The 19,765-nt window shown below is 48.0% G+C and overlaps 1 protein-coding gene across 1 annotated transcript in view; it reads right to left on the minus strand.

The window, feature by feature from the left end:
* The window catches only part of LOC144126207 (uncharacterized), a 160,573-nt gene that overhangs the window by 87,636 nt on the left and 53,172 nt on the right, over positions 1–19,765 (minus strand). The window contains exon 2 of the mRNA XM_077660220.1: positions 3,422–3,578. Within this exon, the coding sequence (XP_077516346.1) occupies positions 3,422–3,578 (157 nt within the window). The remainder of the gene's footprint in view (positions 1–3,421; positions 3,579–19,765) is intronic.

Genomic DNA, 19,765 nt, shown 5'->3' on the forward strand with positions numbered 1-19,765 from the left:
CGTTCGTCCGTCCGTCCGTTCATCCATCCATCGCAGTTCGTCGGCAAGTTCGCCGCACAACCACTCCACTTTCTCCTTATCCAGTCGAAATAAGCGACGGAACAGCTCGTCCGGCAAGCCATACGCGTCCTCGTACACCGTCCTTCGTCGTTGCTAGCGCCTACGTTGCCGCCTCCGCCACCAATAAATAGCAGACGCCCCAAGCACGATTTTTCCTCTAAAGCTCTCTAGACCGACTTTTCGCGCTCGCAAAAAGAGTATAAAACCGCCAGCATAATTAGGTGTGCAACGTCATGTGTTTTTTCTCGTCCGGGACGCCATTGCAGCTTCCCATAATGCAACTTTTCAAAATGGCTCCGGCGACCAATAGGACCGGGCATTTTAGAGCGCTCTCATATGTTGAGCGGTCGGAGTGAGTTCCATATTCCGGGCCCAGGCCTTAAGTTATCTAGAGCGTGCTGGCTCCACTAGGACAAGGTGTGTGACGTCACGGAAGGATTACGCGGCACATCTGGGATGCCTCCTTTCCTCCTCTCCGCAACGCAGCGACAGCGACCGAGCGCACCTCTGACGGAGCTCACCGCGGCGGCCATTGCATTGAACACAACCAGCGTTCCGTTGAACGCGTCTAAGTGCACCGGTGTTGTATGCAAGACCCAAATTCCTGCCCAGCGCATGTGATGCCAGTTGACGCTTTCCCACTCCACTCGGCCAAGGTGTATGACGTCACGGAAGGATTACGCGTCACACCTGGGATGCCTTCTTTCCTCCTCCGCAACGCGGCGGCGGGGACGTAGCGTACGTCAGACGGAGCTCCCCACGGCGGCCGTTGCATTGAACACCACGAGCGTTCCGTTGAACGCATGAAAGTGCACCGGCGTTCTATGCAGAACCCAATTTCCTGCCCAGTGCATGTGATGCCAGTAGACGCTTTCCCCCTCCGCTCGGTCAAAGTGTGTGGCGTCACGGAAGAATTACGTGGCACACTTGGGAGGCCTCCTTTTACCCTTCGCAACACGGCGATGGCGACCGAGTGCACCTCTGACGGAGCTCACCGCGGCTGCCATTGCATTGAACACAACCAGCGTTCCGTTGAACGCATCAAAGTGCACCGGCGTTATACGCAGAACCCACTTTCCTGCTCAGTGCATGTGATGCCAGTAGACGCTTTCGCACCCTCTCTGTCAAGGTGTGTTACATCACGGAAGGATTACGCGGCACACGTGGGATGCATCCTTTCCTCCTCCGCAACGTGGTGAAAGCGACCGAGCGCAACTCTGACACAGCTCACCGCGGCGGCCGTTGCATTGAGCACCACCAGCGTTCCATTGAACGCATCAAAGTTCACCGGCGCTCTATGCAGACCCCACTTTCCTGCTCTGCGCATGTGGTGCCAGTAGACGCTTTCCCGCTCCACTCGGTCAAGGTGTGTGACGGCACGGAAGGATTACGCAGCACACCTGGGACGCCTCATTTCGTCCTCTCCGCAACACGGTGACAACAAAGGGCACACCTGCAGGAGTTCTCCGTGGCGGCCGCTGCATCGAACACAACCAGCGGAAGTTGCCACGCGCATGCGCAGTGCAGCAACTATCCTTCTCCTCCTCTCCAAGGCTCGTGCGGCGTACGTGACTACCCTCTGCCCTCCTACTTTCCATGGCAGCTGGCAGGCGTAGTGTATGTGACTATAGTCGGAAACAACTTAAGTCTGCAGTGAAGCTCCGCCCTCATTCAGGACCGGCGAACAGCATCCTTCCACGACAAAAACGTAGTTCGTTGTTAGAACTTCTCTTTTCGCCTAAACCAGAAGCTAATCTGAAGGAAAAAGCTATAAGCTCTAGAATTTTGATACCTGGCTTAATCAATAAAGTCAAGCATTAAAAAGCTGATTTCGTGTACTCTTATGGCTGGCTAGCGGAGTAATACAGCACGCTGCGGACCATGGCCCAGTGTTAACAACGGTTGTTTTTTAAGTTGCATCCTATTATAGAAACACGAGTGGCTCTATAGAGTTCAAGAAGCATTGCATGACTTTACTACTCACCTCAACAGTTTGGAGCCTAGCATACAGTTCACCGTTGAAGAGGAAATCAACGGCCGCCTCCCATTTTTAGATATACTCGTTTCCAGACAGTCCTCAGGTCTAAATTTCACCATTTACAGAAAACCCACGCACACCGGCCAGTACCTACATTTTAAGTCCGTTCACTCTGATTGCCAGAAACGTTCTGTGGTGTCATCGCTCCTCCGACGGAAAGAAATGTGTTCCAGAGGAGAAGACCAGATTGCTGAAGATGTGCGTGTACGACGTGACTTGTCCACATGGGGCTATCCTGTACACGTCATGAACTCCGTACAGCGCCAAATGGAACGTCCTAGACTGCAAGCTAGTCCCGCTACCCAGAAACGAGCCGCGATCCCCTATTTTCCTGGCATCAGCGAACCTTTGGCGCGCATATTACGGTCCTACAAAGTTAAGACCGCGCATGTGCCAGCTCAAAAACTGAGGAGTCAGCTTGTGCACGTCAAAGACAAGCTAAAGAAAGAAAAGTTCCCAGGTGTCGTGTATTCGACACCCTGTGCGGACTGCCCATCTGTGCATATCGGCGAGTCGGGTGACTTTGAACGAAGAATACGGGATCACCAGAGTGACGTCAGAAACCGGCGCGCAGGTCAAAATGCGCTTGCCGTGCACTCGGTTTCCTCTGCACACAACATAGACTGGGCCGAAGCACGTGTGATTGCAAAATAAAGGGACAGCAAGTCACGGCTCTATCTGGAATCACTGATTATTCAGACGACAGCGCACACTCTATCAATCGAAATGACGGGAACTTGCCCCCAATTTACGCCATGTGTTTGGGTCGCTCATGCGCCGTGTATAAATAAAGGACGAAGCTACGTTATGCCTCATTGTGAACAAGGCTCCCGTGGGGGAGCCGAAACGTCATCCCATCTTTTCTTTTGGTCGGCGCCTTCTTCTTTCGTCAGAGTTCAAGTTGCGGAGCCAGAGGTCATACACTGAAATTCACCGGACGGGGTCATGATAAGAGTATAGCTATCATTCTAAAATCATGGGAACTCCACTTAGACTCCTTCTAACAAGTCCCATTTGACGGTGGCTGCATGTGCAACTGTTGGAAGAATTCAGCGCGGGCGAGGAAGTTGCGCGTGGCCCTCGGCATCGTATACCCGCTTCATGTAGGTTATCCGATGCCAGATTACCTTAGTTTCCACTCGAAACTCAGAGTCTAAACGTTCACAGCTGCGGCTTCCGCAGCTGTTCAGCATGCGCGTTCATAGACACAGATAGCCCCCAGAAAACTTCAGTTATTCTGCGAATTCTGCATCGTTGATCGACCAGATATTTCTGGCAGCATACGACTGCATGCCAAGACCAAAAGTACCGATATTCGCTTACCTCTGCGGTTGTGACAGCGGCGGCCGGGGTGTGTGTGGGAGTTGCGGGCGCCGTCGTGGCCGTGCCAAAGTCCTGGGCCTGCAGGGTGCCCGTTGAAGACCGCGAAGGCGCCCCGGAGGCGATGAGTTCGTCGTGAAACACCACTTGCGTCGGGCTCCTGTGCGCCAGAAAGGTACGCGGGGAATTATTCTTGCCCCTCTGTTTTTGTTTGTTTTTTGAAGAGAGGAAGAGAGAAAAACAGCAGCTTCTTTGAAAAGCAAACGCCCATATCCAATATATCCTACCTGTGTTTCGGTTTTCTCAAAATTGTCCTCCTAAACACGCGAAGATTGGACAATATGGCAAAGGGCTTTTGTGAGGACGAAACAACGCCTAGTTGGAGAACTGTTGTAAAATTTAATTTCGAGGTACCGGTCGCACTTCGTGTTTCACGGCACGTGGTATACCAGTGCAGATAACTCTTTTCCTTTTTCGGGCGTCGCATAATTGTACTCCTCAGTGGAAGCAGCGGGTTCGAGCGGTACTCGGGAGCTTCGCAGAGCACGCTCTCACGTTGTGAAAACATGTAGCCTGACTCGGAGCAGTAGATTCAGAGGTTGGGCTACAGTTTGAAAGGCTTGTGTTTCAGCGAACCCTTTCAAATTCATAAAAACAGGGGGGGGCGAAATAGCGAGAAAACATTTTAACTAATCAATGATAAGTGTCGTGAAGTAAGTTATCTTCAAAACATGCTAATTAGATCCTAATTTTTCACCATTAACTAGTTAATGAAAAAATACCAATGTCCGGTCGCTAGGGCGAATAGCACTTTATTAGCCACGCACAAGATTCTATCGTACCGGTTTTTCATTAAAAAAAAGAATCGGCTCCTAAGGCCTGCAGCGCGAGGAAATGTGGTGCTTCTCACGCACGAAACCGCTGAGGGCATGAGGCTCACAGGGAGCCCACTGCGGAAGCATCGTCCACTAGCGACCAATTGGAATGCCTACGGCGCCCAATTCGAACTGTTGTGACGTTCCTTGTGTGTGCTACGAGGTTCCTTGTGTGTGCTACGAGGTTCCGCGTTCGACGGCGCGGCGTAGACGGAGCCCCCAGTGGCGGCGAAAGCACAACCGGACCCCCTTTCATGTTTCTACTGTATATGGCTGCAAGCAACTTGAGTGAGATTGCTTTTGGGCCTGCCGCCGTGGACCGCACGGAGACGACCCAGATAACAGCGGCATCATCAATTACCGAGCCATACTCGTTGAGAGTGACGACCAGAACGAAGGGGTTTAAGCCCAACCGGACCCCCTTTCCATAGTGTCGGCACGAGTCGAACGCCGCCGCCGCCGCCGCCGCTGGGAGACGGGCGTTATCTTCCACAATTGGCGTGGCCGTTCCAGGGCGGCCTCGTTTCGGCAGGCCTGGCCCCGTGGCAAGACGGCGGGCCTCATCAATCAACCCTCTCGAGCACATCCCAGGACAAGGGACCACTTTCCCGGCCTTTTAGTGACCTCGCGTTCCGGCCTTGAGGGGCGAGTGTCATTTGATGGAGAACGGAGGCCGGTGACCCGCGGGAACTGTCAGCGGGCCAGAGCGCGCCTTACCTTGAGGGGCGAGTGTCATTTGATGGAGAACGGAGGCCGGTGACCCGCGGGAACTGTCAGCGGGCCAGAGCGCGCCTTACCACAGCCGACGCTATGCGCTACCTCGAAGACAACCTTCTTTCCCTCGGACTCAACACGTGAGGGGGGCGAGACCATAAGTGCGGCGGTGTGTTTGTGCGCCCAAGTGAAAGCCCTAGCCCCCCTCCTTCCCCTCCGGCGTGGGCGTCCTCACCCTAGGGAGTGTGGGGAGAAGAGGATATAAAAATCGACAAGCAGTACGGAAGAAGGCACGCTCAGGACGACATCGTTCGCCAAGGGGGCCTTCAGCGCCGAAGCCCGACGGCGTGCAGCTTCTGCCAGCAACCGTTCGAGATCAACTCCGGAGCCCCTCCATCGTCCCCATGAAGTCGTCGGCACGTAAGCTCGGACGCCCCAGCCTCTGATGTATAATCTTAATCATGTGTAATTATTGAATATATCTGTTTGTTTAAACTGAGCCATACGGTGTCTCTTTGCCTCTCCGTCCCGTGTGAACCTGCGCATTAGGGGGGGTCATCACACTGTCAGCTTTTTCGTTCCGCGCCATGCACGTGGCTTGCGATGGCTATCGCCTTTATTCCATCAAAACATGGAGCAATAGTCGGTGCAAGAAGAGCTCTTCGCAACTTTCACGAACGGGGCGCCCACCAGCACTCGCGATGCCGGATCACTCGATGACGAAGAGCCGTCGAACGTTGTTTGGTTCGCATGAGCTATACGTCGTTGGTTTGCAAAGTGTTCTTTGTGTGCGCTGCCAATATGCAAGACAAAGACGGTGTTTGTGAGGTGCAATAGCGTTCTTGGAATGTGTAGGCACTAGAATAGCGACCGGATTTGCTGCATGCTGCAGATTTCAGATCGGGCTGTGAAGGGTGACACACGCCTGCTTGCGCACGTCTTTGTGGGGTCTAAACGTCAAGCAAAATCTGATGATAAAATTTCAGCTTGGCCGGCCAGTAATAAAGCTTTCGTGGATGTGCTGCGAGCACTCTTGTGGTGTAGTAGCTTTCTGGGGCAGCGCATGTCTAGAAGCCGCAGAGATGGACGCAATTTTCTACTCTTGCCTCTGTCAGCTATACTGTTTCTGAAATGGCGCGTTTGTCCTCATTCCGTCTGCGTGTGGACTAGCAGCCAAGTCCAGCGCTACGCCGGACGATTCAACGGTAGGGCTACAAGTTTTGTTTTTCGCACAGAATTGTTCGCAGCAACACTTCCATATCATAAAGCTTAGCTTTTTCAGCTTAGCTTATTGAAATTTATTTCGTGCATTCTAATCGCGCTTCCAACCTAAAATACATTTTCTACTGCAAGACAACAAGATGATAAGAAAGTTGATGCTTGTCAGTAAGCGGTAGGGGTGATTTTTCTACTTTCCGGTAACAGCTTTAACATCGCTTGCGTATGCTGCGTGCACTCAGGTCGCCGGACATAGCAGCTTGTGTTACAAAGTATGTAGTACCTATGAGCAAATAAGAGCAAGTTATCGTAAAGTGCTTTCGGCGCTTCCGGTCTTGCATGATCGGTCACCCAGCAAAGCAAAGATTTGTGGAACTGAGTATACATTCACCTATTGCAGTTTTAAAGCATGCTCTTGTGGTGTGCCGTAAATTAATCTTGTTTTTTATATATGCCCACTGCTATGTTTGATGGGCTGCGTTGCTTATTAACGCTTCGGCAAAAACACTTAGCCTCGAGACCACTGGCCACGACCTGGAATGATGTGAACCCTAAGCTGTTAACCCGGACGCCGATTTCCAAACCATACCCCGTAGGCGCGCTAGAGCAGACGACGCCCAGGAATGCGATGACGTCCCTTCCGTGAAGAGAAAAGAACGGCTGCTCTATGTGCGGGCGCGGTATATCACGCCGTTTTAAACTTTGTAAAAAGTTCAAGTGGTTCCTATGGTCTACGCAAGCCGCCTCGTTGGATCCTGCATACCTGTCTCTGAGTGCTTAAACTGCGTCAATTCTAAGGACGTGTGCAAACTGCGCCGTAAGATGGTCGATATGCATCGTCCTAAACTCTTCAAGTTGATGCAAGATTTACGCGGTGGGCGATGTCACAAAGCGTTTTCTTTGGAGCAGTTTGTTGCCGCAAGCGTTCCTATTCCTTAATTATTGCGAGGATCATCATGGACAGTGGCGAGTAACACCTGTTCACGGTGAATTTAATGAGCGTGCATAATCTGCATATCAAATTCTCACGTGTCCGCGTAGTGAAAGTGATTACGATTGGAGCGAGTGCTTTTCCGACAAGGCAGCGAAATGTGAACCTGGTCACTACGCACGCCATAATTTCCGAACGCTGCGAAATGAACTTGGCGCTGACCAGCTAGCCACTTTCGTTGCGATGGTTGCAGTGATCGCCACCGAAGCGAGAACCCGACGTTAGGCAGTTTTAATTTCACGTACGTACAGAGTTCACGTACGCAAACGTGAGAATTCTACGTAGCCTACGCGCACGTCGTTTAGAACCCTTTTGGTTACACGCACGGGACGCACACTGCGCGCTGTTCCTAGCGCCATCTGCTAACAGATATAGACACTGCCGTCGCCACTATAATACAAGGCGAGTTAAACCCAAGTCAGTGGAACTGCGTCGGAGCATTGCTATGACGACGACGAACACTACTTGGGCAGGCTTAACAGCTGGAAAAGCGCCCTTCAATCTGATCAAAAGCTGTTTGTCACTTGAAACTTTATGCGAGGGCAGAAATGGGCAAACTTAAGCGAATAGAATAGTTTAGAGCACGATATTGAGTCCAGGGATCAGCGAAGAAGCTGTTATCGCTGTGAAGTGGGCGGGCAGGGCGTCGCCTTGCTATCAACGCTGCGTGCGCAAGCAACGCAATGACCGCAACGCAAAAATCCGAATCTCGCGCATGTCCGTGAGACTCATGCAGAAGTGGACCACAACCGATTATGATCGCGGTTCGTATGGGTGATGTTCTTTAAAACTGGCTGATAGGTACGCTGACCCAAAATATAGAACTATTTCAGAACGACGACGTAATTCTTATTGCGAATTATCGATCGAGCCAAGCACATTCACTAGAACAAGCCAGGCTGCAGTACAGGCTGCTAGCCACCGTGTGCAATTATAACCGGGGTAATCACATTTTTCAAGTGGCTAATAATACATTACATCATTAGCTCTTTATTTAAAATAGCACACTGTAGTGGTTTTATATTGAGTGGCTTTAAATTGCTGAGAGAGAAAAACGGTAAATTCATTCGCAGTGGTCACTGTAATATAACCTTGGTCCGTAAAATTCGGGACTGATTTATTTTCTTCTCTAGAAATAATTCCCCAAAACAAATGTTGGTGCTAGTGTTCCTGTATATGCTCCCGGAGCATATACAGGAACACTAGTTGGTGCCTATGAGTAGCGCCATCTTTTCGGGCTAATCTGAGCTATTTATGTTATTTGCTGTGGCAGCCGTCAGATGGCAGCACATGCTAAAGAATACGTGGTCGATAGTCTGCGCATTTTACTCTGAGTGAATGTGGAGAGATGGACGTCCACCTCGAACAGCGTGTAAAAATAAAATTCTGTATGAAGCTTGACAAGACAGCCACACAGATGTATACGCTCCTTCCTGACACTTGCGGCAACGGGACATTATCGCCGGCACGAGTTTTCGAGTGGCACAAGAGGCTCGTTTCGGGGGGAACGTCAGTGGAAGACGGCGCAAGGCAGGGGCGCCCTTCAACATCACGGAATGAAAACAACGTGGCTCGGATCAGAAACTTTTTACAGCAAGACGGCACTATTACAGTCCGCATGCTATCAGATGCTCTCGACATGAGTAAGACAATATCCCTGCATAGTTTGCGTGAGAACTTGGGGAAACGAAAGCTGAATGCCAGACTTGTACCGCACTCCCTCAAACAAAGAATCAGAGCGCCGAATGGCGGTCCACAAGCTCCCCGGCATCGAAAAAGGTGCTGCGACAGAAGACCAAAACAAAGACGATGATGATAGCTTCTTCGGTGCCACAGGTGTCGTACACCACGAGTTCGTCCCACAAGGGCAGACGGTGAATCAGGAGTTTTATATCCGCGTGCTCCAACACATGCGTGATGCACTGCGACGCCGTCGCCCTGATTTATGGTAATCTGGACAATGGAGCCTTCTCCACGATGACGCAAGGCCGCACACTGCTCTCAGCGTGACAAAATTACTCGCCAAGCACACAATTACTGTACTTCCCCATCCCCCATACTCGCCTGGCCTCTCCCTATGCGATTTTTTCCTCTTTCCTCGTGTGAAGAGAGCCCTAAAAGGTCGCTGGATGTGCAGTGTGGAGGCCATTGAAGACGCCAGGACAAAGGAGGTGACAACCCTGCCAAAAGAAGCGTTTTCCAACTGTTTTCAAGACGTCAAGAAGCGTTGGGAGCGTTGTATAAACTGCAAGGGAGACTATTTCGAAGGGGTGCTGCACAAATGATTTCAATGTTAAACGCATTTTTTTAATGGACTCAGTCTCGGAACTTTACTGACAAAGGTTGTACGCAAACAGGCCTCCATCCTGGCTACATAATGACAATTGTTGCTAAAGACGTACATTTATATGTTGACTGTGCAAGATGCGTGCGTGTCTAAACTGTGCATGCATAAAAATTTAAATTTTAGCACAATGCTGTCAAATGTGAATGAAAATGCACATGAGAAAATTTTGATGTTTTCAACCATTTGTAAGACCGCCACGCTGGCTCAGTGGTTATGGCTCTCGCCTGCTGACCTGAACGACGCGAGTTCGAGCCCGGCCGCGGCGGTCGAATTTCGATGGAGACAAAATTCTAGAGACCCATGTACTGTGCGATGTCTGTGACGTTAAAGAGCCCCAAGTGGTCGAAATTTCTGGAGCCCTTCATTACGGCGTCCCTGAGCCGCTTTGGGGCGCGTTTCATCTCACTAAACCAAAGAAAAAATTTGGTACACCAAATCGGTGGCAACTAAGGCTGTTCTGCATATCACAGAACAGTGATAATGCAATAATACCAATTTATTTTCTCTTAATTTTCAGGCCATTATCAAAGTCAAAGTATGAATATCACTGCGTGGCTGCAAAGCGACTGAGAAGCGGATCACTCGGCTAGTGCGCACGACTTTGTTCTTCCCAGAGACAGCGGGCTATCAGTTTTCCTTTAGCAGTCTTTCTTGAGCTTACATTGTAGTTGCACAAGCCAGAATGCAGCGCCGGAAATAAGTGTGCGAAGTTCAGGTGAAGGCCAGTCACTGTTGTCATGTACAGAACAAGCTGGCATATGCTCTGTGCAACTCCAAGGCATTCTCATCTGTCCCTGTGAAATTAAAACAGTCAGCGCCTAGTATTGCATAAAAGTCTACACATGCCGTCCTCATTAATGTAAACATAATGAGTTTCGGAGCCAGTGAAGAGGATTACAGGTAGTGGAAATGCAAGAACCAATTTGGAGTGTTAACATCGTGATGGCTCGTGGCTTAAGCTGGGAAAGAATACTTCGTATAGTCTGAGAAACAGGAAACGACGACCACATTTTCTTGTTATCTCTAGCAAACCCAGTCATCTCAAGCAGAATTTGCAAAATTGATATACATTGTGAGTGCTATGATGTCGCAGAATAAGAGAAATAAGTCAAACACTGCCTCTACCATATTCTTTTCTTACACTCTGGAATTGCCATCACACTGCTTGTCACACAGTGTGCAGAGAGTCTTGTGTTAACCTTTGAACTGCGACGCAAACAGACTCCTCCTGCTTACATATTTTCTCATTGCCAAAACACTTCTCTTTCTGTTAGTAAAACCATTGTCACGGCTCGGGGACTCACAACCTGGAGCAGATTATTTACTACGCACAATCAATTAAGCTGCTTCAAAATAAACGAATAGAGCCGCTTGCTTACACTGTGACCTCTATAACCTCACAGATGCATTTCCGCAGCCCAATATGCTTAATTAACGCTTTTTAAGAGAATACAGCCTGCGTCAGCCTCGTGTAGAACGACCGAGGAGTGCGCACCAGGCAACCAAAGCCGGAATTATGCAGTAGCATGACTGTCCGTGGGCATAGCTCTTTTCCCAAAGTGCTTGAAAGTCTATGTGTTTCAACATTTTGCTAAGAATGGTGTTTATAAGGTAGAAGATGTGGCGGGGTTGTGCATTGTTTGCAGGGTAGAGCACCACCAGAGCGCTCTACATAAGGCTGGCGTACACTCTACAAAGCAGAAGAAAAGAAAAATGCAATGCTCTATTTTCAGGCATGCATAGCGCGCTGGAACAGGACATGGCGCCGGGGCAAAGCGGAGAATCTGCGAATACAAGCAGCAACAGTCATTTATTTCAATCCAAACACTATGGGAATTGGTTGAAATTAAACGTGGTTGCAACAGGTCGACGGTTCCATTGATAATAAGGCACATTCAGAAACGGTCAACGTACGCATTACAGGGCAACCACCATGCAACAGTGTTTTGTGCGCTTCAAAAAAAATGAAATAAGTCTAGTTAATGTAGCTTGGGAACGTATGCAGGAATGATGCTGCTGTGTGAATGTGAATGGATAAGTGCCCCAAGAAACCTAGCTGATCACTAAGGAAGGTGAAAATATGCATCTAAGTGTGAGCAAGTAAATTTAGGAACATGGAGAACGCAAGGAGGATTAACGAATTCGGGGAAGTATTCTATACTGCTGGCATATAGCTTATTGTCGGCAGACCATAGCAGTCACTCAGCAGGCAAAACATCAAGTTTGTAGCAGCCAGTCACATGCAACTGAAGGCAGCAGATGAACGTGGACATAAGCATCGATGACATCTCATTCTCAAGGCTTCAAGAATGTCTCCTTAAACAAACTGATGCAGCTGACCTAGAAGGCGCTGCTGAACAACTTCTGAAGGCAATAAAGTCGAGGAGCGAGCAGCTCTGCAACAATATCATTTTGAATATTTGATCTAATTTCGTGCTCTTGATCTCCAGATCAAAAAGTGACAGCAAGCAATATCCTCAATAAAAACAGAGGATCATTAAATTGGTGCAGTTTCATCACCATAGTTAGATCAGCACCAAGCATGTCATGGCCCACGAGGCACTTCAAGATCACCGCGTCTTTCTGATTACAATGAAAACGAAGGTACCAATTCAAGTTCGTATTGCGACGCATTTGTCTAATATTGACCCAACACTGCTGTGCAAAAAAGAAGAAAAGAATCACAGGATTTTTTGAATTTTTTTCGTCACCTGTTATGCACAACTTATTCTGCTGTGATTTTTGATCAGGAACCAAAGTGTGCATGTTAAAGTGACACGACTCTATATGGGTTCCTCGCATTGAGACGCATCAGCTGTTGGAATACTTTATTTTTTGTATAACATCGAGGGAAATGCTTATGAGAAGGGGATGCACGAGTTGACACGTATTATTTATTCGTACTTTATGAAGCAGCCGTGATTTAACTGCGGCAGTGATTTTTGTTTCGAATCTCGTGATACTATATTGTCACACCCTAAACGGATAACTACTTCCTTGGCTCAGCCCACCACCTTGAATTGGGAGCTCTTTTGAGTCACCAATTCATCACACAAATATCTTTTGCAAACATAAGACCGTATAGAAGGCAAGAAAGAAAATTACGCTCCCGAACAGACCCTTCACACCGAGGATTTCACAGGTTGCAGTGACATCGGCTAGTCGTAACCGGAGCACCCTTCAACACAAAATGTACTGTACGGAGCACTCAGCTGTATAAGGATGACGGCGCCGATGTTGCGGCAGAGAACCGTCTGACAGCAGTGCAGCCAAGATCGGGTGACATTGTACGCACGGCATTTTTCGGCACATACCCACACGAACCGCGATCGAAATCGGTGATGGGTACACAGCAGAAACAACGTCGTTTGCTCGATTCGGTCGCGATCACTGCAACCATCGCAGCAATTGCGACTAGATGCACAACGGCAAGTTGATATCAGCGTTCGGAAAAAACGGTGTGCGCAGTAAGCACGTGCACATTTTGCAGCCTCGAAGGAAAAGCATTCGCTCCGATCGCAATACTTTCACTACGCGGACACTTGTTAATGTGCAATGCACGTTAAGCACGCACAGGAAGTTCACCGTGAGCAGCTGTCCCTCGCCGCGGGTCGGAATGATAATCGCAATAATTGGGAACGCTTTATGCAACCACAAACTGCTCTAAACGACTCGTGACATCGAACCGCATCGGTTCGATATGACTATTGGACGACGCATATCGAGCATCGAACGGCGTGGCTTGCATAAATCCTTGGAATCGATGCACTTTCTGCATTCAAGATCCAAAAAAGCGGCTTGCATAGACCCTTGGAACCACTTCTTTACAGTGGAATGAAAATACCGCGGCCCCAAATTGGAGCACCCATTTTTTCTCTCGACGGAAGCGACGTCAGGTCATGTGATTGTACTCCTGGGCGTCGTCTATTGGAGTGCACCTACGGGATACGGTTTGGCAATGCGCGACCCGGACAAATGCACTGTGGTTGTCCCAAACCAGAGCCTTTGTGGCACTGAACCGACGACGTGTATACCCAGAAATAATGGACAAGCGTATTCTTCAAAGAGAATTTGGTTATGAAAGCAATATTTTCATTTATCTTAAAATTCCACCACAACTGACAGTGCATCCTCACATCTACCCTCGACATATTTTCATTTGTTTTTCTATTAACGCGTTTGCTATCGTATAAACGATGGGTAGCCATCGTTTTTATATGACAGTCTGAACTACTCAATGCCAGCGGTGTACAAACTTTAAAAGAAAGATTTCGCTATATGAGAAGAATGCACCACTGCCTTCAATATTTCCATGTCAGTACCTTACGATATTCCACAGGTGCGAAAAATTAAAGATTGATGTCGAAGACTCCTGTAGTTACGAGAAAATTTGTTTTTTTTTTCAAGACAGGCGTGCTCCGTAAGCTGTCGGCAATTACCGCGAGGCATGTGAGAAAAGATCAGTAGCAAGATGCTTTGTGTATGCCGGACGCTTGAACTGCCAACCGAATTTGTTTTTGTATTTTTAAAATTTCTTTACTCCCGTAGCAAAATACTGTGTAGTGGCGGCAGGGGCACAATTTCGCAGCGTTAAAAGGATGGAGAGAAAACGGCATTGAAACGACATCACGGCTGCACACGCTTCTTCCGGATGTCTGAATGCACAGCTCTTGCAGTGTGCACGAAGGCCGCAGTCACCACACAGCACGCCCCGCAGCATATTATGTGGCCTGCCTTTACCAGAATTTTGTGGTATACAAAAACTTAATATGGACCCTTAACGTTCGCCTTTGAGAGTATAGCGCGCTATTGCATTATCGGTTCTCGTTCACACCGCCTACTCAGTTGCCTTAAGCTAGTCAGCATACTCAATTATTCATCTTTGCATCAACACATGCCTCACAGACACTTGAAGTATTAGGCAAAAACGAATTCATTAAGTCCACCTGTATTCCGATTGAAACAACGAGCCTTCGTGGTCTATTGTACTGTGCCCGTCTCTCAGTCCGGACGCCCTGGGTACGATTCCCACCCCCCAGTCAAAATGACCAGAATTTGCTTTTGAGCAGAATTATGTTAATTATTTACTTCCGTCTGGATTTTTCTCCTACGGCCAACCGCGCCAACGCCGGCTTTTCTGCGACACTGGACCCATAACCCTGTCGCTTAAAAACACGTCGAATTTGTGACTCGCTTTTTTCAAAGGTTGATGTCCGATCATCGTTATTATCAGCAGTTACTATCAGATTATATGCCCACTGCTGGCCAAAGCTCTCTCCCATTTTTCTCCAATGAACTCTGTCCTTTGCGAACTGCTGCCACCGTATCCCAGCAAACTTTGTAATTTCTTCCGCCCACCTAACCTTCTGCCGCCCCCTGCTACGCTTGCCTTCTCTTGGAATCCACTCCTTTACCCATAAGGACCAGCGGTTATCATGCCTTTGCATTATAAGCCCTACCCAAGACCATTTGTTGCTCTGGATTTTGACTAGGATATTGTTTACCCAAGTTTGTTCCCTCACCCACTCAGCCCGCTTCCAGTCTCTTACCATTACACCTATCATGTTTCGTTCCATGGCTCGCTGCGTTGTCCTTAACTTATACTGAACCCTTCTCGTTAGCCTCCACGTTTCTACCCCGTGGGTGAGTACTGGTAAGATACAGCTGTTGTACACTTTTCTCTTGAGGGGTATTGCTAAACTGCCATTCATGATTTCAGAGAATCAGCCCATATGCGCTCCACTTCATCCTGATTCTTCGTTTTTTTCCTTATCATGATCCGGATCAGCGGTCACTACCTGCCCTAAGTAGATGTTTTCCCTTGCAACTTTCACCACCTGGCTATCAACTGTGAATTACTGTTTCCTTGCGAGAGGGTTCAACATTACTTTCGTTTTCTGGAACTAAATTTTTAGAACCACCGTTCTGCTTTGCCTGTCTCACTCATCGATTCGATCATGTTTTGCAGTTAATCTCCTGACTGAATTAGCAAGGCAATGCTCTCAGCGAATCGAAGATTGTTTTGGGTAGTCTGCATTAAGTCTTATCGCCAACTCGTCTCAATCCAGGTCTCGAAACACCTCCTGTAAACTGGTTGGGATTAGCATAGGCGAGATCCCGTGTCCTTACCTGCCATCCTCCCTTATTTGAATTTTATTGCTGACTTTATGGAGGTCTATGGAAGCGGTGTATTCGTTATATATATATATATACCTTTCAATATTTTCACATAGGGCACTTCTACACTGTGATTCCGCAATGCCTGCCTGACTGCTGCGGTTTCAACTGAGTCAAATGCTTTATCGTAGTCGATGAAGGCTATATATAGGGATTGGTTATATTCTGCGCATTTCTCTTTCATCTGATTGATAGTGTGACTATGGTCTATTGTCGAGTATCTTTTATGAAAGACTGGCTGATCATTTGGTTCATTAGCTCTAAGTTTGTCCTCATTCAATTAGCGACGAGCTTAGGAAGTACTTTGTAGGCAACTGACAGTAAGCTCATTGGTCTGTAAGGCTTCGCGTATACGGGTTGTCTATTTTTTCTGGCACAATTCCTTCTCCATCCTTCGTCAAATCTGCAGTTACCTGACCTTCGTCAGCTGCTCTTCCCCCTTCCATTACTCCTAAGGCTTTTTTTTACTTCCTCTTTCATTACTGACGCGATGTCTCATTGCTGTGCGTAGCAGCCGCGGTGGCTGAGTGGTTACGGCGCTTGGCTGCTGACCCGAAACACGCGGGTTCGATCCCGGCCGCGGCGGTTGAATTTCGATGGAGGCGAAATTCTAGAGGCCCGGTGTACTGTGCGATGTCAGTGCACGTTAAAGAACCCCAGGTGGTCGAAATTTCCGGACACCTTCACTACGGCGTCCCTCATAGCCTGAGTGGCTTTGGGACGCGAAACCCCCATAAAACCAAACCAAACTCATTGCTGTGCTCTACTGCCTCTCTCATTAACGTTCTGATTACATTGGCTACTGTATAGATTTGTGTAGAACTCTTCCACTACTTTAAAAATCTTATCCATATTGCTAACGACATTGCCTTCTTTGTCTCTGAACGGACAAATCTGGTTTTTATCGACGCTTAGTTTCATCTTCACTGCTTTTAGGCCGCCTCCTTTCTATAGAGCATGCTCGGTTTCTCGCCATGTTAAGCTTCCTTATGTCGGCTACCTTGCACTTGTTCATTAACTTTGATAGCTCTGCCAGCCCTATTCTATTCGTAGTGTTAGACGCTTTCAGGCTTAGGCGTTTCTTAATCAGATGTTTCGTCTCCTGAGAGCTTGTCGGTATCCTGTCGAACCATGATACCGCCTACTTCTACTGCGCACTCCGCAAGGATATCTTTGGTATTATCTTTCATTGTTCGAACATTATTATCGTCTTCCTCAGTTAGAGTGGATTGTCTGTTCTGCATCGATATCCTCAATTCTGCTTTCCCTCTTACCGCTAACTCGTTAAATGGCTTCCGCGTCACTAGGGTCTCCCGTTCCCTGTTCGGGAATAATTATGAGCCATCATTCCAGCGCACAAAAACACACGGACGAAGAGAGAGTAATCATTCCATGTTCACACCGTGCTTCCTATCTGCTCGGCATGCCAGACGGACGATGAAGATGTTGCGCTCTGATCTGTGGAGGCAGATTAGGCATTTGCGGAGCCACCTTTGCGGCTATTGGGCTTCGATCATGCCTGGACAGAATGGTGAAACACTTTTTCCGGACGCTTACTCGTGAGGCGGCGAGGACTACAGAATTGCTCTGAAATGTGTGTCTTGTAAATTTGCGTGCCTTAAAGAAAGCGCAAATGCGGCAGTACGCTGCACCTGACAAAGTGGCGTGCATCGGTGAGTGTTTTTTTACCTGTGTTCATGTGTGTCCTGTGTTCCTGTTCTGTCTCGCAGCCAGCTCAGATGACCAGGACCGCCGTAATGTTGAAGGCGGTGAGTGTTTGCGGCATGGGGGTGCGCTGCTTGCCCCCAAGGTAAATGTTGGGTTCATTGTCCATTACTTAAAGAGCAAGGATCTAGCCCTGCTGGTTGCGGACAAAGAGGGGGCTTTGTCGCGATGCCAAAAGCATTGTTTAGGTAGAAAACAAATGATCACGTAAAGTGGCAGCGCGATTCAACAAGGACGAAAGAGAAACACGTCAACACAGGACAATCGCTTGTCCTGTGCTCCCGTGTCTCTGTTTCGTCCTTGCTGCTTCCTCGCTGTTGCTTTCCATGATGATTCAGCAAATAGCCAGCACCAAGATATTAACAGAAAATGAGGCCATGAGTAAAAACTTCGTCCCTGCGAATGTGTCGATAGCCAAGGCGAAGGAGAAGGCTATTGCATTATGTGAGGTGCTCAACATGGAAGAAGTAAGAAAGAGCATCAACACTGCAGATGAAAGTTCACTGAGTGTTTTCTTTTCGGCTACAGCCAACAAAAGATCTGTACCGTTCAGGGCTAATGTGAGAGAAAAGAGCCCCTGGCTGGGCATTTTGTCTAGGTTCCTGCAGAGGTACCTTAGAGATATTCCTCTAGAAGACTTGTATCTGGTAAAAAATTCCACTCAGGTTATTGAACTTTTTACGGTTTTGAAACTTCATGCTAAACAAGTTTCGCGTTTTTAATCCATGTAGAAGTCCCCTTCTTTTCATAATTCATCTTGAGCTTTTCCACCGAGTAATAAATTTTATTGAAGACGCGGGGCCTGTGTAGCTTTCGACGAGACAGGGTTATCAACCGACAAATTTAGATATTTGAAGATTTTATCTCTCATCCGCATTTTTCTCCTTTTACAATGGGCTTTTCGTCCAAAAGAAGGATTGCGCATAGGCTCCGCCTAGCTCCATTTTTGAGTGATATATTTTTATCTACGACTGACAAGCGTATTCAAGCTTCCCCTTTACAACGCAAGCGTGCAAAAAAAAGTTTTAGATATGTAGAAGACTACCCTGTGGTAGTGAACGCGAATAAGGCTCAGGATAGAGGTTTGGCTGTGAATAACATTCTTGAATTTTTTTCCTGTAACGTATTTGGCATGAAGTTCACTCACGAATTACCGCCGGAAGGTCGCATCCAGTTCTTTGATATGTGCTTCATATTTGAAAATACACGCCTGTGCTGGAAATACAAGCCAGGGTTGAAAAATTAAATTCTCAATTACCAGTCGGCCCTTTCCAAGCTCTTGAAAAGAATTATAACAAAAAATTGCGGCCGCCCTGCACTTGCCAAATCGTGTGAACATCAAGTGTGTGACAACGTCAATGCTCAACAAAGGCTACTGGAGCAGGAGGGTTTTCCAGGAGAAATTGTGGTGTCAGTGGAGCAAAGCCAATTTAGGTAGGCGAAGTCTGGCGGGCGGCGCAAGCCAGAAAAAAAAATGCACGTTAGCAACAGCGACCTGTGGTTCTACCCTTTTGGCAACAGGTGTTACACCGCCTCAAGAAAGTCGTCGATAAATACAGTGTACGTGTCGTATTTTCAACCCCGGAAAAGCTGGGACGCGTGTGCTGCCTGGTAAATGACATCAACAAGAGGGCTGCCTGAAAAATTAAGCACACCAAACCACTCATTAAATGTTTCGTGGTGTATAGCATCTCCCTTTCCTGTGACAAACGTTAAGTCGGACAGACAGGGCGATGCATCAAAGAACGCTTGCTTGAAGATCACAGTACAGCTGACTCATTAAGTGGCGGAGGACATTTAGGTGACCACATTCGCCGTTGCTAGCACAAGCCAGCATGCAATCTGGATTGTGCCTTGCATACACACATGCGTTGCGCAAGTTAAGCACTGAATATAGCCTGGAATTATTTGAAGCATTCTGTATCTCGGCTGCAAAAGAGAACTTTGTCAGCAGCCAGTCCGTTGAAGTTGAGTGTTTGACGGAATCCCACGTGGCCGGGAGCGTACATTTGAAAAATAACAGACGCCGACCAGTGAAAAAAGGTTCGTTCCTGACGTTACGACTTCCACACGGAAGCCTTGTTCACAATGAATTCATCACCAAACATGGGTCGTTTAAATATGGTTGAATAATCGGCGCAAGGAGCGTGCGTGTATAGGGTTTAGATTACCGTCGTTCCGGTTTAACGTTTGTGACGTACTTTTTATGATTAGGGATTCCATATGAAGTCGTGATGCTGCTACTCTTTTGGTTGCGATGATCCTTGCCTTGTCACAGTCAATTCTGGTGGCCATTCACG

The sequence above is a fragment of the Amblyomma americanum genome, chromosome 1 (assembly GCF_052857255.1).
Source record: "Amblyomma americanum isolate KBUSLIRL-KWMA chromosome 1, ASM5285725v1, whole genome shotgun sequence".
NCBI lineage: Eukaryota > Metazoa > Arthropoda > Arachnida > Ixodida > Ixodidae > Amblyomma > Amblyomma americanum.